The 27,266-nt window shown below is 38.2% G+C and overlaps 1 protein-coding gene across 2 annotated transcripts in view; it reads right to left on the reverse strand.

The window, feature by feature from the left end:
* Positions 1-27,266, reverse strand: part of CNKSR2 (connector enhancer of kinase suppressor of Ras 2) — a 232,024-nt gene that overhangs the window by 111,452 nt on the left and 93,306 nt on the right. For both annotated transcript variants that reach the window (XM_068420507.1, XM_068420498.1), the window contains exons 6-8: positions 20,364-20,483; positions 13,641-13,700; positions 8,846-8,914 (exon numbers count right to left, since the gene is read on the reverse strand). In XM_068420507.1, coding sequence (XP_068276608.1) covers positions 8,846-8,914; positions 13,641-13,700; positions 20,364-20,483 — 249 coding nt within the window. The remainder of the gene's footprint in view (positions 1-8,845; positions 8,915-13,640; positions 13,701-20,363; positions 20,484-27,266) is intronic.

The raw sequence follows: 27,266 nt of genomic DNA on the forward strand, positions 1-27,266 counted from the left end.
AGTGGTGAAACTATGAAGGCCCACTGGTGACATCCACAGAAAAAATTTAACTGGTGCTGCAGTAGAATTCTTACTACAATTACACTGCTTCTAAAAGAGACATTGGTGCCTTCAAAGTCAGCCCAGGTGTGTATTCCCAAACTGCAGTCAGTGCGGTACAAAGCAGCCTATGTCATCAATTACAAAAGAACTTTTTTTTTTTTTTTAAGAAAAATAATGGAAGAACTCAAAGAGTCTCCTGAATGGTTATTCATATATGTTCATCTAATGACATGAGTAAACTACCAGGGCTCAACGATAATAGAGTTGTCCATTCTGGGGTACAGCCAGGACAGAGAAAAATCAGTGGTTTTGAGTAAGTTGTGGGACACAGCAAATGGCAACAGGTGACCAAGACAATCAGCTGGCAGGGAATACTTCCAGCAATACAGTGTATGGCTGCTGAACCCACATCCCATTCGTATGAGAGTATGGGCATCTCCTGTTGCACCAGTTTCTTGTATTACTTCCTGAAAGGACTCCCATAGTAATCTGAACCTCTCAGTGCTTGACTGTTACATAGCTCCATCAATAGCGTATCAGTCCCACAGATGAGGCTTAACATGCCCAGCATATACCCATCAAGTACTCTAGTGCACCATAACTGCAGCAGAGGGTCGGGATCAGGTGCTCTGGAGAACAGATCAAAGAGGACACCAAAAGCGGGATGTCGGTGCCCAGGTCACAGGATCAAACCTGCCACTCACAAAGCCTGAGGCAGTAAGGAGCAGTTTCCACAACCACTTGTGACTTATGAGTGACTCTGCCAGTGTTCCCTTTGCATTCTGGGGCCCAGTCAACCAGCTTTAATGCTTTCAGCTAAGCCAACCAGGTTGACTTTAAATAAGGTAGAAGCGCTCACATAGTCAAGCTCTGTTATCATCTAGGAGACAGGTAGCTGCTGAAAGGCAGCACTGGCTGGTGACACAGGTGTGTAGTTAAGCGTGAAAATTTCACATGGAATGAACAAAGGTAAATTATTTAAAGTTTGGCAGAAATATGAAGCAGAGTGGGCTGGCCAAGCTTATGCTGCTCTATCTAACACAGATGCGACAATGACTTGTTTGTTAGCTGATTTGTCGTGCCAGAGTTAGAAGTGGATGCCCACACTGACACAGCACACTATTTACATAAAAAATGAGCCTGTGCTCATCAAAGTGGTGTGTGTTTCACACATCAACTCTGAACAAGCCCCAGGGATCAATGGAAAACAGATTCCATGGACAAGAGCATCCAGCATTTGTGCTGCAGAAATGGCAGGAGAGTCCTTGCCCATTCAAACTCCAAACTCCAAATCCGAGTGGGGCAGTTCTCAAAGTAGAGATACTTTATCTGTGAAGCTCCTGCTAATGACCTCTATTAATTTTATTTTCCCAAATATTTACTTCATTTGAAAAATATTTGTGGAAAACTAAAATGTAATCTATCTACATACACATACTTGCGCACTTTCCTAACTCCTTAAAAGACTAACTCGTACCTCGTCTTCAGAGCACCCGAGAATCCTTTCTCCCTGGAGAATATTTATTGGAAAGCAGAACACAATTCACCTGCATTTGTCAAATTTGCCAAGTTGTTTCTCTTTCTTATACTCATATAAAAAAATTTGTACTCACCATGGGGAAACAAAAGATCATCTTCCCTCATACATTTAATTCCTGCAATATCACACTTCCCTGACATATGGAATATAAAATAATATATTTCTGTGTGTATTTGCATATCTATGTAGAAAAGAGATCATAAATAACACCATATAATCTCAACACAAATTCCATGTTAAAGGGAATTGAAAATTCACAAAAAGATTTTTCCTTTTGAGAGGATCATGACAATTTAGTTTCTTTATCAGTATTACGCAATACTTACGGAGACTGTAAAGAAAGAATAAAGAACTAAACCGTAATTTCGAGAGGGAATTTGGAGGACAGACTACATTTACCAAAATCAAAGTACAGTCCTCATATCTTGGCAAACTACAAAGAGTTCAGAAAGAGCCCTGCAGGGAACTAGGTTACTCTACAAAGACTTCCACTAACGCTTCTGAATAGACCTGAAAAGCTTTTAGATGTAAATCCCACCTACCTTTAAAATTAAATATTTGTGTTAACATTTATCAAACCATTACAAACAGAGGAAGCCCAAAGATTTGGAAAGGAGTAAAATCATTATTTGGGAGCTATTACTCTGTCTCCTCTTCCATAAAAGCACATGCATGACAGTAACAGAAGGAAGCTGAGCACGAGGCATATTTCTTTTGATCTTTTATGATCCAGCTGCACTGTTTCGTTGTTCAAGTCAAGCATCATAAGAGAATAAAAATATTATTTTAAATGAAAGATGTTGTTAGTGGAAGTTGTTGTATAAGACATCAAATATCTAATGTCAAAATCTTGGACTGACATTGCTGTCCCCTCCCTCACACCCTTCCAGCCCACTTCCCCACTGACCCTCTTTAGAAATACCGTTTCCTTCAAAGCCAAGTTAATAAGGCTTTAAATGAAATATCTGTGTTCAAAAACCCTAGCTTGGATCTGAGACAGATCCTGCTAAACAGTGCAGAAAAACTGAATAAACAGAAATATTTGCAATATCATTTTTCTGCTTACAGGTGTTTTGTTTTCTTTTTCCCAAACTAAGATGACATCCACTGCAAACTCCATTTTGGATGCATACACTCCAGAGATTCATGTGCACCCCAAGTTCAGCATTTCCTATCATCTGGAATTTGCCAGCTCCCCACAAACCCTGACAGGTTCTGTGGAAGTCGAACTCTTCTCATCAGTTGTACAGTTAATCTTAAAACCCTGTTCCTTACTTTTTCTAGGCGAAGATTAAGTTAGGGTAAGGATCTAGAAAGATATCACACCCTTCTTAAGTGTTCACCCTTGCAGAAAAGCAAGGTATGGTCTTGTAAAGGTATCCATTATGTTTCAGAGAAATTTTAGCAAAATCTCCTCAAAGTTTTTGTACTGTAAATACAATAACAATTCCAGCAACTAACTTTTGTGGACTTGGCTTGGACCACAAAAGCCCACAGGAGCTTCCACAGTAAGGAACATGCCATATAAAAGCTAGGTGTTATCTACATACTACATGATTCCAAAAAATCCAATTTCAACTGTAACTAAAAGGTGTTAAAGACATTAAACATACCAGCTTCTACATGAAACAGATCGATAACTGACCATATTCGCCTACTTTGCCAAATTAAACATATTTTTTCTGTCATCATTTACATATGTTCTGATGAGTTTTAGCTATCAAAAACAAATTTGGGGCATCCACATGGCTATCACATGTCATATCATACTTAAATCCGTAATTCATACTATTAAATCCGTAATTCATATCATACTTCTATTAGAAGTACATGCAATGTGCCAAAAATGCCTCCAAAATAAAGAAACCATGCACAGGAGACTACACAAGAACAGCCTGTTATTTGAGAATCCTGCATCATCCTGAGTCTACACCTTCCTGTTTTCTGCTTGGAGTATTTACTCTACAGCTTTATCACTGATGCAACCAGAAAGAGTACTGTGAACAGTAATAATTCATGTAAGCAAGAATATTGTTTCCTGTACTTTCAGTTGATTAAAAGGAGGACTATCTTGAGGCAAAATACACTCTTGAATTATTTATGAGCAGAAACACAAGCACTGCAGTAGAGTGGAAATTCTGAATTGCCTGAGTGAATTTTTTTGTATGTTTACATTGGAAATATTTTAGAGAGACAGACTTTTAGAAGAGATTAAGGATGGAATTTACAGGGAAGTTAAGGGAAGACAGTGCCTAAGTCCTTCGAATTTTAACGAGGGGAGTCAAGCCTCCTAGTTACAGAGCTATTTAAAAAAAAAATTCTATTCTGTAAGGCAGAAATGACACAGAAGATTCACATAGCTGTCTAACCTCAATAAACCACAATTTAAAGGGCAATTTTCTGAACGTTAAGTTTTCACTGACTTTAGGCTTAATCTTATTATTTTTTTATTTTAAAAATTCAGAAGATATTTACATTCCAGACATCCTGCCAGCAACAAGTGTAATTCATCCTGTTACGCATGTTTTCTATCAACATAGCAAAAGATCAGGGCAATCACTTGAAATCCTTTCATTTCACTGCCAAATGAAATACTATGAAGATTAAGCATCACCACAAGCAAACAGAGGATGTCAATAGAGAATTTAAAACTATTTTACACCCAGGATATGTATAATAAAAATCAATGTAAGTCATTTAACTATTCTCCTACTTTGTCATGCTGCTTATTTGAAAGCCAATGGGCTTTCTGAAAGAACAGCGTTTTCATAATTAATAAAATGTGATTCTTGTAAAAAGTGTTAGCTAACAAGTTGGATTTTTAAAATAATTGCGTGGAATTTTTCTTCCTCATATTTATATTTATTCTTTGAAATATATAGTACTGAAAGACAGGTATTAACTTCACTTTGACAAACAGAATACACTGAAATAAATGAACATTATATAACATTATAAAATATAATATTTTATATTATATAAAATATAATATAATAAAAATATAATAAAATATAATAATATAGAAAAGAAGTTTTAACTCTAAAATAAATTTAAATTTAAAGTTAGATTTATTTTTAAGATTTTGATTCTCAAACTACAAGACAGCACCTAAACAACTGTTACACGGCAACAATGCTTCCCTACAGTTTTAGAGTTAGATCTTTAAAAAATTTAGTCATAGTTATTTCTATAGTCAATATGAGTGACAATGTATGATAAGTTATAGGGAGCAAATTGAAAAACAGATCCTGCATTTTCAACTGCTGAGCAGTATACGAAGTGTGAAAAAATTCAATAAACAGAAAAGACAAAATGTAATATCTTCAGAATTCTTTATCTCCTAAGTAAGAATCCCTGTAAGAAAGCATACCTCTTCTTCCCAGAAAAAGAAATTCCTAGAACTGGACAGTAAAATCCTTATGACTGGGGCCTGAGTACAAAAGGACTGACTTAGCCTCGTGCCAAAAGAAATAAAAAGATTTTTTAAATGCTGCAATATCTATAGAAAAGATCAAATATTGGGGGTCTATAAATTGGAAAGTGAATAAAGTGCACCTTTTTAAAGGTAACATGGGAGGTGATATCACATTTCTAAGAGAATGCTAGCTGACTCTCACTGTGGAAAGGCGACATTAAAATACAAGGAAGTTACTTGTATACAATATCAAAGATGCTAATTATTTTAATTATATTGTTTATACAACAAAGCAAGAGCATACGTAAATGTGTGATTTAGTCTATTACTACACATATCCTGTACACTAAATGTTACTGCTGAAAAATTGTTTGTCTTAGCTGCCTATGGTCCTTTTTCCTAGAACTACAATCAACTCTTTTTTCTGTACATCTCAAAACACCTAGCTTCACTGACGCAAAAGCCAAAACACCCAAATCCTACATTCAAAATTCCATCCAACTACATAAGAAAGTTCATCTTAAGGCTTGTCAAAACACTTTTATCACAGAATCACAGAATCACAGAATGTTAGGGATTGGAAGGGACCTCGAAAGATCATCTAGTCCAATCCCCCTGCCGGGGCAGGATTGCCTAGACCATATCACACAGGAACGCGTCCAGGCGGGTTTTGAATGTCTCCAGAGAAGGAGACTCCACAACCTCTCTGGGCAGCCTGTTCCAGTGTTCAGTCACCCTTACAGTAAAGAAGTTTTTCCTCAAATTTAAGTGGAACCTCCTGTGCTCCAGCTTGCACCCATTGCCCCTTGTCCTGTCAAGGGATGTCACTGAGAAGAGCCTGGCTCCATCCTCTTGACACTTGCCCTTTACATATTTATAAACATTAATGAGGTCACCCCTCAGTCTCCTCTTCTCTAAGCTAAAGAGACCCAGCTCCCTCAGCCTCTCCTCATAAGGGAGATGTTCCACTCCCTTAATCATCTTCGTGGCTCTGCGCTGGACTCTCTCTAGCAGTTCCCTGTCCTTCTTGAACTGAGGGGCCCAGAACTGGACACAATATTCCAGATGCGGCCTCACCAGGGCAGAGTAGAGGGGGAGGAGAACCTCTCTCGACCTGCTGACCACACCCCTTCTAATACACCCCAGGATGCCATTGGCCTTCTTGGCCACAAGGGCACACTGCTGGCTCATGGTCATCCTGTTGTCCACTAGGACCCCCACGTCCCTTTCCCCTACGCTGCTCTCCAACAGGTCTGTCCCAAACTTGTACTGGTACATGGGGTTGTTCTTGCCCAGATGCAGGACTCTACACTTGCCCTTGTTATATTTCATTAAATTTCTCCCCGCCCAACTCTCCAGCCTGTCCAGGTCTCTCTGAATGGCTGCGCAGCCTTCCGGCATCTCAGCCACTCCTCCCAGTTTTGTGTCATCAGCGAACTTGCTGACAGCGCACTCTAATCCCTCATCCAAGTCATTAATGAATATATTGAATAGAACTGGTCCCAGTACCGACCCTTGCGGAACTCCGCTAGACACAGACCTCCAACTGGACTCTGTCCCGCTGACCACTACTCTCTGGCTTCTTCCCTTCAGCCAGTTCACAATCCACCTCACTACCCGATCATCCAGACCACACTTCCCCAGTTTAGCTGCGAGGATGCTGTGGGAGACCGTGTCAAACGCTTTACTGAAATCGAGATAGACCACATCCACAGCTTTACCATCGTCTATCCACCGGGTAACATCCTCATAAAAGGCTATCAAGTTGGTTGAGCAAGACTTCCCGTTGGTGAAGCCATGCTGAGTGCCCCTAATGATCCCCCTATCCTTGATGTGCCTAGAGACAGCACCAAGAACAAGTTGCTCCATCACCTTTCCAGGGATGGAGGTGAGGCTGACCGGTCTATAGTTACCCGGGTCCTCCTTCTTGCCCTTTTTGAAGACTGGAGTGACATTCGCTTTCCTCCAGTCCTCAGGCACCTCTCCCGTTGCCCACGACTTAGCAAAGATGATGGAGAGTGGCCTAGCAATGACTTCCGCCAGCTCCCTCAGCACCCGCGGGTGCATCCCATCAGGGCCCATGGATTTATGGACGTCCAGGTTGCTTAATTGGTCCCTGACCCAGCCCTCATCAACCAAGACAGATTCCTCCTCTATCCTGACTTCTTCTGAGGCCTCAGGGGTCCAGGGCTCCTCAGGACAGCCTCCAACAGTATAGACAGAGACAAAGAAGGCATTCAGTAACTCCGCCTTCTTTTTATCCTCTGTCTCCAGGGCCCCCACCTCATTCATCAGTGGGCCTACATTGCCTCTAGTGTTGGCTTTACCTGCAATGTATTTGAAGAAGCCCTTTCTGTTGTCCTTGACCTCTCTTGCAAGGTTTAATTCCAAGGAGGCCTTAGCTTTCCTAGTTGCCTCCCTACATCCTCTGACAACAGAGAGTGCTATTATTAGTGCTAGGAGTAAGAATCTGATCTTTCCATCAAATAAATGCAGTGTAGATGTGCCAAGAAAACTAGAATAAACACCTAGTTGATTGGAAATTTCCAAGATGACAAGGCAACTTTGCTATATAGCACCATCAGAATTTGTTGGAAAAACTAGCTAGCATATGGACTGAATGTTTGTGCTTCTTCAGATGTGTATACATTTTGATAGCCCAAATAATAATGTTCGAAAATGTTTTTCATATTAAATTGATGTTATAAGCTTTCTTAGTGCAGAGAAATAAAGAAATTAGTCATCAACCGTACATGTAAGTAATCATGGGATACAATACTTAAGAATCTATGTAGCCAAAAAAAGTTTTAAAATTCACCCTGATCTCCTTAGATCTATCAAATGACATTGCATAGCTCAAAAAGATAGCTTCTCATCAGTTAAGTTCCACATATGTACAGTATATTTGATATCAAACTCAGCTGGAGGATATACTGAAATATTACACTAATTTGTGCAGAGAAGCTGACATGATGTACAACGGCCTAAAGCTAGAAGTGGAACCCCATGGGGAATGACAAAACACACTTTTAACAAACGACTGCTGTATTCATAATGGCGATCTAGGATATTTTTTTATCAGTTAAATTGCTTGCAAGGACACACGTAATTAATACCATATACCGACTTTCACTACTCTTAAGAAACCTTGTACTTTGGAAAAAGAAAAGTTGCTGTCTATACTGATAGGGTGCTCTTTTCTGTTACCAAGCCTTAACTTAGAAAAGGTAATTTTAACAGTTCACCAATCCTCACTAAAATCACCAGGAACTAACATGCATCTGTTCACACAATTTGCATGGTATTAGTTTTCTTGCCTAACATATCTGAAAGATTTTTTCATCTTAACTTTCCAAGTTTATAAATCTGTATTTAAATTAAGCTAAACACCCTAGGCACACTATGGGAATTTTATGTGCCTTTGTTCTCGAAAACCATGTTCTACACATTCCAGTAGGTTTGGAAAGTAGTAAGTTTTCCAGCTTCCAGGAAGTAATCTTGATCTCAAACCCACAAGGGCACAACACTTCAAACTCCCTGCATACCTACAACCCAAACCTTCTATTACACTAAAACCAACTGTTTATTAATAGAGCATGGGTAAGCAGAAAACACCCTAACATATCTCCCAAGCCACAGCTATTTAGCCTAACTTGGTACCTCCAGTGATATCCAGAGAACTGGGGCTTAGCTTAAGAACTATGTGGTTTCAAAAGAGAAAAGGAAAATTTAGATGTTAGAATAAAATGATTTATAAAAACACATTTTTCTACACATTTCCTGTTTACACATGCTGATGTGCCATGACACCTCTATCTCCAATTGACACAGAACATAGTTATACATACCACAGTTTGGTGGTTAACTTGAATCACTTCATCCCCAGCATGGATTTTCTTGCACCGATCTGCAGGTGACTGAATTTAAAATAAAAGAGATGATAAAGAATACAGTTCTTACTGGCCATCATCTCTCTTTCAGCAGTATGATTGCTAAGCTATGTAAATCAGGTTAGATTGATGACATTCTACTGTGAAATAAAGAATTAAAGAAATATTTAACAAATCAATTCATTGTTGTTGGAGAAAAATAATCTGTACTATTGTACATAATACAATCAAATGTTAACAAAGGTATGAATGCTTTTTTATTCAAGGATAACCGAGTCCTAAGGATTTCTTTTTAACTTCATTCTGCCAAAAGAGTGCTTTAATCTGCCTGACATCTCTTAAGCCCTGAAAGCCAATCTTTGGCTGAATTTTGAACCTATCAAGACTAATTGGCAATTCCTCACAAACAAATTTCACAACATTGCCTTTTTATTCTACAATGTTTCACTGTTCCAGAGAACTTCAGTAAATTACTGTTCTTCAAAGAGTACACAAGGAGAGAAGATTAGGTTAGGTACCAGTTAGGAAGATCAGAAAAGTTACATGGTAACTTAGTTTCTGGGACATTATTAGGGTGAAAGAAATGCAACCAGCATCAAAATCCTACAAAGGTAACACTTTCAAAAAGCAAAGTAGTTTTCTTCTTTGCCTTTGCCTCAAAAAACTACCCCAATAACAATAACAAAAAATCTAAACTCCAAACCCCACAATAAAAACCCCAACCCTCCTCCATGAAGCGACATTCCCCACAAACTTTCCCTTCTTCTACCTTCTATATTTACAGTAGACCAACTGTTTTCTGATGGAAATACCTCTATATTTAGAGGAAAATAAGTTCCTTCAGTTTTTCATAGTGACGCTTTGATTTTTCTCTCAATACTGTGGCTGCAAGCCTATGAAGGCACTTAATCAACTTAAAGGTAGAAGGTGAGACTGACAGTCTGAAAAAAACGAGTTGCTCAGGAGCAGGTTTCCAAAAAGTTACTATGAATTTTACAGGAAGGAATGAAATTAAATTCATTTTCAGGTGAGATAAGTCATCTAGAGAATACGCTCCAGGCCTGAAATGTGGACTGTTTGTAATAACCTATGTACCACATCCCCATTCAAAATATATGTCCATAGCTACACCATGACTTTCTAGTCCAATTCCACATAACTCATGGCCTAAGTTAAGGACAGCGCTTAAATGGAATATTTCCAAGAGAAACATGAGGCTGAAAGAAGGGTCACTCATGACTCAGTCCTAGGAGACATGGCTCAGAACATCCTAAATCAAGCTGGGCTGGTAAAAGTGTAATTTTACTTACATAAAGAACAACAGCCTTGACTTTTTGGCAATATTTCAGCATTAAAAGTGTTGGCTGAGTGACTTGGGGAAAAATGTTAACACTGGTGATTATGTTCTAATGATCTATCTTCTGCCTGCCATTTCACTACTCACACTTACTCATTCATATCTCTATCTTTATAATCCTCCTATGTAATACTGCTATTTTAGCTCAAATGTAGTTATACCTAAGAGTTTCAAAACGTCAATGCAAGTGAATCTTGTGTCATTACCCTTGAACTCTACAGGACTGTATTACAATACAAATTTTCTCCTGCATTGACTTCAGCACTTGCAGCTTAAATCTTGACAAAACAGGTATTTTGTGTAGCAGCTTGCCAAGCCAGTAAATATGGTCTGCGAGTCTTCAAATTGGAAAAGTCTACTTTAAAAAAAACTCACTGCAATTATGCCTTGAACACAGTGCAAGATGAGGTAAAAATCATGTATACAGGAGTCTCTAGGCTGCAGTCTTACGAAGAGGTTGCAGCTCCTGTTCCTTACCACTTTTTCCTCCCAAGTAAAGAATACAGACCTTGCTGTAAAGAAATAGTATCTTTTATCATCACTACTTAAGGAAAACAGAGGAGAACTGATAAGCTCTTTTTTTTAGATGTATATGCTCATCATTAAGCAAAACATCCATTCAAGAAGTCCTACCAGGAGGAACAAAGTGTGTCACATCACAGCTATATCTTGTTTAGCCAGTAATTCAGTTCAAGAGGGAACAACAGATGGAAGTACCTGTCACTGAGGCTCACACATTGATACCATACAAGGTATTCAGAATCTGCTTAGGATTTATTCTTCAGAATAGACTTAGTTTTGTCCTTTAGGCTAAATGTGGTGTTTGTCCCATTCCCCCAGTATACCCACACTGACTGAAAGACCAGTTTAGACCCCTCTGGAGCACATTTGTTGCATGCCCAGAGTGGAGATTTTTGTGTTATTTCTTCTGAAAGGCCTCTCTTCCCTGAGATCTAAGGGCAACCCGCAAACTCAACCAGTGCACAGTAAGTGGGGACACTGGGAGCACCCCTTCAAAGTTACACTCCTGCTGGAGATGTACCACATGCTATTGCTTTAGAAAATACTCTTTTCTATTGGAAAACCAAATTACAAAAAGGCCTTGTTTGAAGAATACATTTGTTCGTGAATTAAAAGAATCTCTCCAGCATGGTCTAAAAGAGCTACTCAACAAGAAAGCTGTAATCTCTTGCTGGACCAATACACCCTTTAGATTTGTTAGTTTCAATCAAAAGAGAGAAGACGTGAACCAGGAAGCTCAGCTTGCTCTAACGCTACAGGACCACTACAGAGGAGCTCTTATGGGGCAGTGACCTGTGAGGAACCCTGCTCTCTCACAGTTCAAGTTTCAGAGCTCAGCTGCTTTGAACTGCAGGGCTGATGTGCTGGGAGAGATGATTCCTAATGCTGAACAGCAAGATCCAAACTCTGACAAGCTTTATAGCTGGACATCAAACACCTCCAATGGCAAACAGAAAAAACAGAACTGTGGTTACAAAAACTACTATGTTCCATTAATGCAGCTAGCACTGCCATGCTACTAAAAAGACAAGTGCTACTCTGTGATCTTTCAGGAAAGTGTCAGACAAAAAGTTGTGCCAACGTCTCACTCGGAGAAGCAGAATTGGAAAGAAGGCAGCCAAAAAATATCCTTCAAAGGGAAGATGATTTGGATTCTTACTGTTTCCTAGAAGTTAAATTGTATCACAAACAGTAAACATGTCAACATGTCAGATCAAATCTGCACCATTATGTCCTTGCTCTGGCCATGCTGCTTAGGTGCTTCTCCTCCCATCCATCAAAACCATACTTTTTTTTTTTTTTTTTGGTTAAAGGAAGCAGCTAGCAACTGTGTGTTTAAATGGACGAAACACCTTACTTTCTCTAAGGTGTTACTCATTTTCACATATGCCTTAATGCACAACAGGTTTTTCCCTAGATAGCAGACTGCAGTTTCTCAGTCTGCTGTGAGCACCTTCAGGGTGTTACGCTGAGTGAAAGAGTCAGTAATGAAAGCAGAAAAGTCATCACGACTGAAGCTTCCTGACGTGGCTTTAAATTATATTCATGAATCACAAAAGATAAGAGTTTTGAGAGAATGCATTAAGATTTTATTTTTATCTTTGCCCCTGGGAAATTAAATCCAATATTAGTAAGTCATGGAGAGAAATGGTTCCTTTTTTAATGAGAGAAATTCAAGTGCAAAAACCATCCTCTATCTTTCATATGTTTTCTAGATTAAGCTCAACTATGGCTCTGTTGTTTTTGTTTAGTTTTGCTAATTTCACTGACAATATCTGTAGCTGTAGGTCTGACTCCCCAGAATTTTTATTTCAAGGTTGAGATTCCTTACATTTTCCTTATTCTGAGACAGGTGGCATTCACAGAAGTTCTACAACAGATATTATCTATTGGGTATAACCCATGGATATCCTGCCCGCAGCAGAAGAAAAAAGAAAGAGGAAATCAGATTGCAGTTCCTATGAAGGGATAAAAATAATACGCGTATTTTATTGAGATGTTAACAGAATCTCACTGCAGATCAGAGGCAGCAGCTGTAAATACCATGTAGGTAGTTTGCACTTTCCACAGTATGACACAGTAGCAGGATAAAACCAACATTTCTGATAGCTTCATTTTAAGAAAATGCCATCAAAATCTTTGAAAGGACTTGCCTAAACCATTATGGAATAGGTCAGTGTTGTTTAGTGTCTCGTTCCATGTTCATTGAAGATTATGGATAGAAGCCATTTCCCCAAAAGTTATCATTTTGCTCACTTCCTAACAGACAGCCATTTCTCCAAATATGGTGTACAAGGAAAGGAGGTTGTATTTCAAAGGCAGTTGAAAAGTAGTCTATTATGTTTTGCTTGCTGTTTAATACCTTCAGTGGGAATTAGTACACCAGTAATAAGTGTTCCTTTCTATAAGCATTACTCACAAGTTCATGCAGAAATATATGGTTATTTGTCAATGTGAAGGGATGTCCTCATTTCCATGCATTTATTTATTACAAAATAAAGCTTGATAGATGGAAAATATAAAAGCTGTTTGTCTAATACTGCAGCACACTGCATAATGAAGACATTTATATTTTATCCACAGAGCAAGATAACTCCAAGACAGCTACTTCCTATCTTGATCAACTGCAGCATTTTAGCTGTTTTGCAAGAACAAATCAGAACTGATTCCCCTGGTCCTCAATTGGGAACAACTCTTTCAATTCTGAGGTAAACAAGCATAAGCGTTTCTGCCGTCCAGCATGCTATTGGTCCTCAACAGCCAACTAGCACACGTTTGCAAGCAAAACGTAGTCTATAGCAAAGGGAAAGCATAAACGACAGGTAAGGTCAAAAAGGCTTCCAGGCCTGAACATACAGTATTAACAATACTTACATTTTCTGTTGTTCCAGTAATTACATGGAGACCATCATATGTTGATTTAATGTACATACCCTAAGAAAAAGACATCATGGGAAAGAATTTTTAAAGTGTTTCACAAACGATCACCATCCAAACATAACTTGCATATCTCTACAAGAAAAGCCTTGGGGTTTTTTTCTTTTTTTTTTTTTTTTTTAAGATCTGTGGACTTCTAATATATGCCATGAGGAATTTGTCTCTGGATAGGAAAGTGCTTTCTGATACACTTCGAGAACAACAGCCCAATTGATTCTGGCCCTGATTAGCAACAGCAAACTAAAACCACAGTCATCTCCATAAATACTCCCCAGGTTTTTTTACTATACTCCTTCAACTACAAATATAACAACATCTGATTACAAAAAAACCACCAAAATTGCAAATTGCTTTAGTATGATCAATACTTCCATTTTGCTTTGGAAGCTACAGAAGACTTTAAAAGATCTGGAGTCTCTGGCAGGCAATGTTGCAAACGTAACTTTCAAACTGATAACCAACGCTCTGAAGCGTGCCTGCAAAATGGCTCTAAGACTTTCTGATAGCCTCACTCATCTCAGTGAACAGGTCAGCTATAAAACTCAATGATGAAAACTTAAACGTCAACTTTGTTACCTATCCCACTTTCAAAAATATAAGGAAAAGGAGGGATAGCTTATGAACAGACAGAAGTTCCTGCATGGGCAGTCTGAGACAGTGTCCCAGACTTTTCATCAAGTGATAACTCAAAACATTTTAACAGCATCCACTAAGACCGTGAGAGGAGGAAAAAGGAGAGATAATTGGCATCTACTGAGCATTCAACAGCTTCTGAGGAATCTCCTTTTCCCCTAAACGGTTCATAGAAAGCAGATAAATTTTGAGTGAGCACTTAAGTAAACGTTATTTCCGTAATCTACTTTTTCTCCTTTTAATCATAGTGCCACAATGAAGTCTGTTCCTAGCTGAGGAACAGGGCGCACTCGCTGGTGATTAAGTATGGTAAAGATGCAAAGAAGACATATCAGGTTGGACTAATCTAATTTGAGACCAGAACTCACAGACATTTTGGTAGTGGAGACAAGGAAGTACCCCTCACTTAACAAAGTGGATGATATGCCCAATAAAAAAAAAAAAGAGGGACTTCACGAGTTTCTCAGGAGGAGGCTCAAAACTAAACCCCTATTCTGCTCTAGCAGTAATGGTATAAAATCCAGTTGTCATGTTGGGCTATCACAGCTAGAAGAGAACAAAGCAAGAATCTGCTTGTTACTACACAGATAGGAAGCCTTTAGCATTGTTCTTCAACTTCCAGCTCCTCTATGCACCTTCAGCAATTCTTCCATTGATTGGCTCCATGCACATAGTTTCCTGCTTAATTCAGTTATCTCAAATACAGAATGAAAATTCCTTATACATTTATCCTCACAACACCCCTGTGAGGTAGGGAAACACTAATATACACACATTTTACAGACAGGATAATGAGCCACATAATAGGCTGAGATACATTGATATCTGTTATTTGGTACTCATATCTACCCCAAAGCAACAAAAAACAGGGCCTAAACCTGTCTCAGGATCTGGATCTAATGGACCTGACCATACACCCTGCGACATGGCAAGAGCTGAAATCATGGTGACTTCACGGTGCCAGGAACTATGAGCCAGGTCCCCACACAGAGCAATTTGTGAAGAAAGTCACGTCTTTGTTTTTATTGACAGCAAGTTACTGCTTTCAACTTAAAATGTCAGGGTGAAAGCAGAGGATAAAGTCTCACACTTAATGGTTATTCAGTGTTTAGTTTTGTGCAAAGCATTATTCTGAAGGATTGCAAGGTCATCCAAGTATGCTATTGTGGTGGAGTACAACTCACATCTAATCTAGTCTTTTCTAGAAATTTAGAAGACTGAAGAAGCAAAAGAGGAGAAAGAATTTTTGCAGAATTTTCTTTACAGGCTAAGATAAGATTTTGCACACATTGGGAAAGAGAAGGAAGAGGGAAGCTGCAAAAAAAAAAAAAAAAAAAAAGATTCTTTTTATTCCATACATGCAAAATTAATAAATGTTACACTAGTACTATGCCACATTAATTTTGCAAGAGCCAACATAACTCTGTTTACAAAACAGCTTTTAAATGGGGAGAGGTAACATTTTACAACAGAAAGATGAGCTACCCTTTCACCCATGTTCCTCCACGCCTTATTTTTAGTGAACAATATATGGTCAATGGTACAGAGAAGAGAATGTTTCTGGCTTATTGTTTGATCTGGAATGGAAATAAGAATACTATAGACATTTACAAGTTTTCCCCCCTCTGCCTCCTTGTGGGTGCACAATATCAACAGTAGTTTTAGGGATCAAGAATACAGGGGAGATTATCGTGTGTGCTGTTCATTTGTACTGAAACAAATTGACAGATACACATCTTAGGTATCTAAAGATAACGCCATGGTCCCTATGAATTTATAAGAATCAGTTAGGTCAAGTAAAAGGAAAGATAATTCAGTTAATATGATTAAAATAACCATACGGTAACCACCCTCGGAATCAAGAACAAATGTATGCCTAGACTAAAGATCGGGTAACTCATGCTTAGTTACATCACAGATTGTCCTTCCTGTTCAGTTATGGGCAGAAGTCTAATTTCAAACCATACATTTTACCTTGATGCAAAATGCTATTCAGTTAAGAAAAGGGATCTTGTACATTTTTCCTTTTTTTTTTTTTTTTTTACTTTCTTTTCTTTCTATTTTTTTTTAAGAATGAAAACAGAATCTGATATACTTTTAACATATTTTACGCAACGCTGAATGGAAACGAAGATACTAGTTACATTTTATCACACACAACTGAATTTTTACTCTTTCACTGTGACATCATCTTAATGGAGTCCCCCAAAGTTGCACGTGCCTCTTTAACCCCACACGGTTCTCAGAACCCTGTTCACAATTTTTTCCCAGGTCCTCCAATATTTCAAGCCAAATATCTCAGGAGAAATATTAGGAATGGCAGTACGCTGGATTCCTGGAAAATACTTTCTAGCTAGGCAGCCAGCAGTGCACCTTTAACCAGCTGCCACACTCTGCTGTATCTACAACTTTTATTTTATGAGTGCTTTTTCACAAGACAGGCTCATTTTCTGTTTGCTTCAGCAGGCAAAGAGGAACCCAGAACAGTCAGTCTCATGTTCTGGTGCATTCACCTTTGCGTTTCTGAATCTAGCAAGCTAGGTGAACAGCTGCTACTTGAAATCATATCATAGTACCTGAACTGACTAGAATTAAATTGATACTATGAACAGGAAAAATTGAAATTCAGGATTAACCCTTGCCACAGTTCTCTGATATTCTGTTGTATATTTAAAAAAAAAATAAAATAGAAAGGGACTGTTGAAGAAAAACTTCCCAAAGAAGAGTGACAGCTATAACTTGGTTACCTGCTTTTTGTCTAACAAAAGACATACAGTATTGTGCTTCTTTACCAAATACACTCACTGTTTCCAGCCAGGCAGTAATATTTTTAAGCTTATTTCCTGGCAAAAGATACTACCTAATCTAGTCACTTTTATCTCTTTCTAGAACATCAATAGTGCAAAAACACAGAAAAATAAATTCTGCTTAATGATACAGATAAAACAACTTCCAAGTCCTCAAAAAAAAGGGGGAAAAAAAAAAAAGAAGTAATTACTCGTGGGACCATGCTGGTTATTGCAAAGCTGACCACATTAATTCATTTCAGAGCTTTTTAGAAGAATATTCTACTCTGACAACTCCTTTTTCACCCTTACTTCACAACCACTGAAGGCTGTATCTCTTCCTGCAGCAACACTCACTGGAGGACACGTGTATGCAGCCAGTCACATAACCACACCTGGTCAACAGACCAGGGATAGAGGAAAGAAAACGAAAAAGAAAAAAAAAGGCAATACCAAAACCATAACATTGCTTTATCCAGTACACAAGACTTTCCTCACATCACACCCTAACAACATTTTCTGCTTGTCAGGTTATTTAGTCTGTTTTTCTGATAGGTGTTAACTAGTTTTAATATCTTTAAGACATTGCAAACCCTGTAACACAATTACCTTTTCCTTCTGCATTAAGGTATTAGTCTGACAATTTACATTTACCTCCGACTGATACTTACGTTTCCACAAAAAAAAAAGTCAAACACAGTGAAGGAAGTATTTGTGCTGATTAAAACATCCTGATAGTGCTCCAATGTGTTTTAAGTTGTAAAAACTCCAACCATTTTCTCAATTCCATCTTGTATTTACCATATGAGTTTAGGGAAATAGCATTGTTTTCCAAACTTTTTACTTCCTTCTCTTCTTCTTTCCTTTGCTCTCCCTGATCTACTTTAGCTTCTCAAATATTAAATTTGAGACATATTAGATATTCTGTTTATGCTAGGTGACAGAAAAATCTTCCCAGATAGTAGCGGTCCTTGTCCTTTTCCTTCTACTTGAAGTCTTTCCATCTTTATAGAAGATTTTATTTAGTGATAGGTAGAGTCAGCATAGAACTATCATAGGGGTCAAAAATCTAGAAGAAAGTTGGCAATAATACATTTTTCCATCTCCATCGTTGCACAAATCCTTGAAGAAGGTCCAGAAGTTACCAAGCTTCACATTCATCCAAGTGCTCCTGAGGTGCAGAGGATATTCACAAGTCCAAGCTCCACCATCAATTCTTAAACTGACACACTTAACACTCAACAGGGCAGTACTACAATGCATTTGCTGTATCTTAATTGAATGATTTAATTTAAAAAACAAACAAACCAAAAGCCCCACAACCCAAAATCAAAGCTTTCATACAGAGCACCAGGAGCAATCTGACAAAGATGATCTGCTAGTAAGACTGTCACAGTAACAAACTGAAAGGTATTTATGCTCCTGGTGCACATATATCATCCTTAGTTCCTGCTCTGAAGAGCTTACAATCTAGAGGACACGGCACAATACAGAGGCAACAGAATAGTGGCATACAGGCAAGGAAGAAGGGGGGAAAAAAATGACCATATCAAAATATCATTGTATCCTTCTAAGGCTTGTATACTGCACAGTTGGTATTTTCCATTTTTAAAAAACACATATAATAATTTTTATGACAATAACATGGTAGTCCTCAGTCAGCATGAAGACCCTGTTCAGCTGGTTCACAAATACATATTAAAAGAAAAAAAACTGCCTTAAGAGCTTCCTGTTTAAACAGACAAGACAGACAAAGGGTATAAAACAGAGGCACAGAGGGGGAAGGGATTCTCTATCTAATCAGCTACCCCAGCAGGAACAGACCCACGAAACACATTCTTATTTACAAAAATACTGCTCAACATTTTTCAGTCACTCGCGATTGACACCACCCTACAGAAAGACTTAAATGAAGAAAAAAAAAAAATAACAGTCAGAAGACAGAATGGAAAATAAAGAAGAGCTCAGATAAAAATGGACAGAACTCCAAAAAAGGGTGGTTGAGAGAAAGAGGAAAAACATTACATCACAAAATAGGATTTTGAAAGGTTGACTGCAGTGAGCTGGTGAAAGAGATAAAATTACAGGAGAAAGAGAGGGAGGAAAGAATCCATGAAAAGCTGAAGTGCTGGAGGAGTAGTTTGAAATGGATTCAGATATAAAAAAGAAAGCCAGTGGAGGGAGGGAAAACAAATACCAGACTAAAACAAAGGATGGGGCAGTATTTACTCATCCAAATGTTTGAGTTTTTTTCTCATATTTTAATTGTGATTTGCTGAAAGAGTGGAATATTAATTCAGTGTATAATTGCTCTAAATACCTTGTCATACCAAATTTGTCAAAAGCCAAACCAAAACCCAACAACCAACCAACACACCAAAAAACTCTCCAAAACTACACCATCCAAACAACTTCAAAAACAGCAAAGAGCACAGCAGTAGTCCTTCTTATTAAAGAAAATGGAATGAGAATAAACTTGGTCAGAAGTTGCAAAAGCTATTTCTTTAGGCAAAAAACGGTTAACTGTATTCTGATCACTTTCTACTACCTCCAGGGATTGTGGAAAGAGGTATTACTAGTGATGTAAAGTTGTAGAGGTGTAATTGTTATCACTGTTGGTTTTTTTCATGCAGTGGGTGTTGGATACTTGAGTAAACAAAACATCAATGGTCAACTCGAACAACAAACATGGGTTGGCTGCACTGAGCCTTTAAAAGCACTTGATTAAGCATGTAGAGTTCTTGCCATACAATTCAACAAGCTACTTCTCAGCAGTGCTGTAGAGCCCTTGAATAACTTTTAAAATTGCTTTATATACCAGAGATACTATGAAGGATATTCCAGAATTTGACAGGTTTTGTGCATAAGCCCACGCAAACTTCTTGGTTGAGTTGATCTTAGTTATTTAAATCCCTCCAGACTTCAAGATCCTAGAACAATCTGAACCATTTTTCAGAAGCTGGTAAAAATGGCAAGAACTTCTCGCTCATTTCTTCCTGTTCACTAAACTCTTTGCATACCTGTTCACTAAACTCTTTGCATACATTGGTCAGCCTTACAAGACACTTCCACGTTGGCCCAGCTGCATGAGAAACCAAACTAGCTTGAGAAACCAAACTATTTTCAGAATTTAAAATAAAAAGGCTAAAATGTCCTATTCTTTTCCATATACACAACTTATTCTAAAAAATCTGACTTTCTCATCCTGGATGATGGGTTTGATTAACTGCGTACTTCTTACCAGCCCTTCACTTGGCTTGATGTTTGTAAGCTGGATCACTTCAAGATGAGCAGACTGGGACACCAGTGGATCAGAAGAGAGAGAGATAATGTGATCGCAGACGCCAGAAAGAGTTTTACACTAGGAAGAAAAAAGAAAATAAAATGTCACAATAAGCATACCATTGCTAATTATTTGCATATCAACCTACAATTTAAAGCATTGCTTTTTTAAAGTACATATTAAATCACATCACTGAATCTACAAGGCAGAGGGAATGAAGGAGGAGGGGAAAGGCCTCAGTCAGCAGCACAGCACAAAATCTACTTTTTGTGATGACCTCGAACTGACACAGCGTCAGATCAGGGAAGAACAAGAGGCAAATGCTTTTGCATCTGAGTAGAGAGAAAAAGGGGCTGCATGAGCTGCTCCCATGCACTCTCAGGGTTAGGTACACCACCTCTGAGCTGTGCTCAGGGACGCAGGGAGTCCGTGGTGAGCTCCAACCCCCCTCTCTGCCCACGTCTTCTGCAAAGACATTATGTGCCCCCAAACCCCACTAATGTCTGTTGAACATGCACATGTTCAGCACAGAAAAAAATCAGGATCTTAATGATGATGGGTAACTCCCATTAACTCTGAAGTTTATTCTACACTAATAAAACATGCTAATTGACTTTGAACTGAGTTGCTCATGTTCTATTGCTGCCAAGCATGATTTACTATTGCAGGCATGAAGATTACAATACATAACCACTTCACAATGGCATAATTCTTAAACCTGTTATCCTTGGCAGCCTCTTTGCAGCAAAATAGAAATAAAAAAGTTTCTAAAAAGGCTGGGACTGTCAAACGAGTACTGTGTATCTCCTCATCTCTCACTCCCTGAACACCCTCTTCTCAGAAGCAGGGAAGCTGTGATTTTTTCCTATCATTCTCTCATATTTCTGTAAGCAAGTGATATCTGAGAGTTTCAATGTTTTCCATGGAGTCCCCTTTCAGCAACTAAAACTGATTTCTCGGTTCAGGTTTCCAAATGTGTGTTTTGTCAGAAAATCCAGGGATTAGGACATTCTTCTGGTCCCAAAACTGTGGATACCTCCAAAACCAATTAAGAACCATCTTAACTGCTCTCAAATTAAAAAGATGAAAGCTAACCAGTCTCCTCAAATGACTGAAACACAACCGCACAGGACTGCTGCACCAACCACTCTTCCAAGATTGCAAAGCATACTTCTTAAAGTAAAAAATATCTACAACAATACTATGGAAAAATAAAACTGGATATAACCTCCTTGCCAAATCACCATTATAATTCCAAATGCCAAACTACAAACATCTTACGTAAAAAGGAAAGTAAAAAAACTTCAGTGACAAAAACAAACAAAAAAAAATCCAGTGACAGTGAGATCTTAATCCTGTTACAGATCATTATATTGGGATTTTCTCCTCTTTAAATTATTTACAAACAGTTGGAAGTTTAGGTTTGTATATAGATGGCTTATTTCATTGAACAATAATGTTTCAGAATGAATAAACCAATCAGAATCAAATGGAAAATATAAAAAGATTTATTTTACCAACATGACCTTCTCCCAGATATAATACTACCTTCAAGCATAGACACACACACACACCCCCTACCCCTTCTGCTTTATCTGTATTTCATGATGCAGAATCATTACTGAAAAAAAGGAAATCAAGAAATTTATAAAATGGGGTTAAGAATGCTTCGTGCTTTATCTGAATTAGGAAGAAGTGAAAAAGTGAACTTTACTGCAAAATTGTTGTTTTATGGCTTTTTAGATACATGAAAATTGCTTTGAGCTGACATTTTGAAAAGGGAAAAATGATATAAAATTCATTAATAAAAATGAAAGCTGAGATTTCCGGTTTGTTTGGGTTTTTTAATACAATGCTGCATGTTATTTGTATTTTCATCTCTCTTGTAACTGCACTGACAATTATTGTAAAATTACTTTTAGAAAATTACAGAACACTCAGCTCTCCACATGCAAAGTGAAGAGACCTATATTATAAATGACTCTCGGGTGAATGAATGAATGAAGTTCAAATGAAAAACTTAATTTTTCATATATCTTTAGACTTGTATTCACCCACCTATTCTTCCTATTAATCTCTTCTAAAACTACTAAATTTATGGGGCCCTTAGCAGTTTCAGAGAAACTTCTATTTACAATGAATTAACATATGGGGTTTTTTTAATACTCCCAACTGTTGCATTGCAGACAGATGCCAAAACGCACAGAAAAGGAGTGTTCCTACCACCCAACACAAGGTATGCCATTTCAAGTTCACAGACGTGGCTCCTCATTCAAAAAAGTCCTTGGCTGCCTTGACATATGATGGGGAAAGGAGGGGAGTGAGGCAAGTCCAGAATGTGGCATGGAAGAGAAGCCTGAGCTGAGATGCATTAAATAGCTCCCTGGAGCAGCTGCTCTCCCTCTGCCTCTCTGTGAGAGGGGTACAGACAGTCTATACAGTAAGCCTATGGAGATCAGCATTCCAATATGGTTATATTGGTTGCAATCCTAAAACAAAGTGGTGTGAATATTCCCGGAGAGGAGCTCTGGGAATACTGGATGCCAAAATTACCAAGTTACTACGATAAAAAAATCTGCCATATGCTTCTATGCATTTCTAAAAGATTATTGTCTTCCGGGTCTTGCGGCTTTCTTTCTATCTTAGATATTCATACTGCCGTCCAACAGCATGATATCATGCCCATTATAAGCACAATAAATGAGCCACAGCAAAGTCCCTAGAGAAGACCCTACTATTAGAGGATGCTCTTTCAGATTAAGGCTTCAAATTCTATGACCTTTCCAAAATGTAAACACTCATTCAACATGTGGGGATGCATATGTAACTGTCTTCCCAGAAAAATGATACTTAGGGGCAAAACTCTGCTGCATTATTATAAAATCTTTTTCACTTTGTGAGTACCCAGATCTCACCAGGGTGAAGACAAAAGTTGAAGACAGAGAACTTTTAAAGCTCCATTAAACATTACCAGGTTTATTACCATATATTAGCATCAGAGGTGACTGGAAACATCAAAAGAAAACAGAAGGTACAGAAAAGTGAAAATGAAAGTTCTTGAATTACTTCTCAGTTTCTGACCAACAGAAGTAGTTCTTTTTCCTCTAATAGAGTACTAGCAGACCTGAGTGATCCAGTAAGACAACAAGCCATGAACTAACTGTACTCATAAAGAGAGTTTCTCAAGAAACAGTCACTCCAGATAATGAGACCTAATCACAACATCATCTGCTGAGTAATTGTGGAATAGTTCTGTCCAGCAAACTCATTTCATTAAAAGACGTTTTGCTTTGCTTGTGACAACTGTCTTTTCCTTTGGAGGGGAAAGGATGTTTGCTGTAGGAGGATTTTGAATTTAAGACTCACTGCTGTTCCATAGCAAACTGGCATATTCACATGGCCCGGACTTCCAAGGAATGACTACCTAATTTGTTTTTAATTAAACTGCTCATCTAATTTCAGAATACTATGCATTTTGTTTCGGTTTTCTTGTTCCAGAAAAATTTCAAGACCTTGGGAACAAAAAGCAACTCTCTTAGAAGATAGGCCTGAGTTCTGCATTACACACAGGTATCCTCTCCCCGCTGCAGAGGCAGGATACACAGGCTTTCACTGGAAATACATCCAGAGGCTGACACAGGCAAAATAATGCATTTTTCCTTGTCTTTACTCTCAGAAACATCTCATTCATGGTTTGTGGGTTGTTTTTGTGTGTGTGTGTGTGTCTGGCGAGGATGGGAGAAGGAGGAGAAGGAGAATTCAGCCCCAGGAACATATCGGAGCTTGGATGGCTCTGGGACACATTCACAGGGTACAGCCATGTCAGTTTACAACTGAGTTGTACCAGTGGCTCTAAACCATCCAGTTCCTGCCCAGATTACTGCTATTGACTTTATTGGCCAAGGCTTTTTAATATACCTATCAGCATAAACCAGCATACAGACAAAACCGCCTTTTCACCAGAAGCATGCTTCCTCCCCGTTAGGCCTCTTTATGGAAAAAGACCTTGGACCTATTCAGTGGATCAGGACCTTCCATGGCAAAGATGCTGCCACATGGCACAGGAACAATGTTAATTTAATGGAGGCAACATGCTACTGTAGTTAGAAAGTTCCCAAGTAAAACACCTTTGAATTCCCTATGCTCCTCTTCCTAAACAGTTCACACTATGGCTCAGCAGGTTCATTCTATGTTCATTCAAGCAACCTCCCTGCCTAAATCTAAAGTTATGTTCGATGCTACTTTACTTCTAGCTTGACTAATTTTTCCCTAAGCTCCCCAGGCTTCACTGGAGCTTTCACCTTGGCAGATTCAAAGGCAATTTGACAAATCATGCAGGTGCAAGAAATACAGGGAGGTTTATTATTGTATTTTATCATTATTATTATTATTTAATAAAAAGCTTTAAAGTTATTATTTTATTTGATGGAAAGTAATGGACTAACATAATATTTTGCATATAGGCTACTCAATTTCAGTGGAAGAAATGCTCGCAAACAGTGCACTTTTGCTACTCACTTTGTTCCAAACAATTTATGAATGCATTACTTTTCAGCATAACTATCCAGCACAAGCTGTGTCATAGACATGTATTTTACTTTCACTAAAATGGGATGGCAGTACAACTCACCTTTTCTCTCAACTGGTAGTTACCTGTCATTACTTTGTAAAACCACATTTCTGTTTATGGAAACACTGTTAACGGGATCAGGATCCTTTATCTTTTGTAACTGTTGATTCCCTGCTGCAATACAGTACTAGCTACAGTAAGACACACAGGAAGATGAGCATCCAATTGCTCCTACAAAAATCAGCAGGCATTAAAAATGCCCGTCCTTTCTCAAGCTGCACTCAGCTTCCAGCGTGCAAGGTATCTGAACAAAGGAAACGGATTTTTCCAGGCCAAAACAAAAAGCAAGTTACAAAATATTAACTGAGAGAAATCAACAGATGGTTACATTTTCTCCTTTTGTCACACAGTCCCTGTTCTCAATGTAAGTCTTACAGTGATGACTTCAGTTCTCTTTTGTAGTAACTCATCACTGCACTTTAGTAATAAATTCTCCTCTCTATTCAGTGACAAACTTATAATTGCAGATTGAAGCTACGCCACAGTCTTTATGTGCAAAGCCAAATGATTCAAAGGAAGATGAAAAATATCACTACACAGCATCTAGTTGTTTGGTAGAAATTTAAGGGGAAACATTTTCTTTCACTCGGTAGGCAACTAGTTTACGCCCCAGAGCATGAAGAATGAAAGATAATACTTAGTTTCTACCTGTATTTTTGGAGTGTAGTGTACCAATTTCTAACAGATTTTCCACAATTGCTCCTTCTTTCAGCCAGGGGATGAGGACCTAAAGGTGACTAAATTAGATTTGTATCTGTCCTGATTCCCTGTGGCTGCTTCAGTTTGTGCTGGGGAAAATGTCTGTCTCCTGCAGCAGAGTGGAAGTACTTAGGGACATGGCTAGCTTCAGAGGCCTCCACAAGCCATGGCCTTTCCTTAAACTGTTCATCTGTTATCTGTTCAATTCAGGCAGCTCTTGGGTTACAAAGCATTTCTGGTCAAGCAAACAGACTTGTGTTTGTTTCTGTCCTTAATTTTACCCAGGATAGTGACCAAGCTTAAATCTACCTTGCCAAGTATTTGCAATCCTGAAGCATCCTGGCTTAAAACACATTCCCAGGGCTGAGGGCAAGAAAAGTACTGGCCTCCCCCATCAACTCTCTCACCTACATCATTTGAATGAGGGATAGGATGCCAATAACACGCACGGACATTCAGGGCTCAAAGTAAGAAAAAATGTCTTGGCATCTTAAGTTTAATCTATTTGAAAAAAAAAAAAGCTCGGTTAGTTACAACTGACTGAGACAAAGCAACTTGCTACATGAGCATTCAGGATGAAGACTAACAGTTAGCTTAAGCCAAACCAAATAATTACTAATCAATCAATTTTAGTCCAAAACATTTGTTGTACTGTAGGGAATACATCAGTAACTCTGGCAATCTTAGAACCAACTGGGCCTGAACTTCCATTTGTATATACATGAAGTTTAAACAGTGAACAAAATCTTATTTTGGATGCAAAAAGAGAAGCTTCTATTAAAGTGAAGTTTGTTGGGCCCAATTTGCCAGGTATAGACTCTTGAAAGGAAGCAGGTTGTTACTTTTTCTTTTTTTTTCTTTAATAAGACTATCAAAATGATGCCTTTGACAATGCATTTTTCGTCATTATAGTTCTGTAACAAATATTCAAATATAGTGGGCAGGAATGAATTGTCGTCACTGTGGTTCCTGCAAGGCTCTTAGCAAAAAGAGAACATTCTGATCCATTAGGTGTTCTTTTCTTTTTCAGTTTAGGAACTCTTTTTTAGTTTAAATAGCTCGTGTTTTTCAAAAACTTCTGAATATTAATTTCACTCTGCGGTTCTACTTTCTACAGTTTTCCAACTCTATAAAATACTTTTTTGCAGGAAAAGCAATGTAATTTTAAGAAAGTGAAATTCCTTAGGAAAACATTCTCTTTTTTATAGAATTAAAATAAAAAGAAAATTCAGTTAAAACTTATTATTAATCTGACTGGAGCCCGGCTTCTACTTTCTATCATTAGTGCTTCTTGCTTTGCTCTCACTTTTAATCTCTACTACTTCACATGGATCAATCTGAACTAGATATTTCCATCATATACAGTCTTGAACAGCTGGATGGAATCAATGAATTATTCTTCAAAGATTTTAAAGCTCCATTCAGACTTTTGCAACGATTAACTTATAACTCCCCAAATAAGCAGAACTGATACCGTTTTAAGCTGAGCAGTTTTCCATGCATTTTCTCATCTCAAGTTAAATCAATACAAA

The sequence above is a fragment of the Nyctibius grandis genome, chromosome 2 (genome assembly GCF_013368605.1).
Source record: "Nyctibius grandis isolate bNycGra1 chromosome 2, bNycGra1.pri, whole genome shotgun sequence".
Classification (NCBI taxonomy): Eukaryota; Metazoa; Chordata; class Aves; order Nyctibiiformes; family Nyctibiidae; genus Nyctibius; species Nyctibius grandis.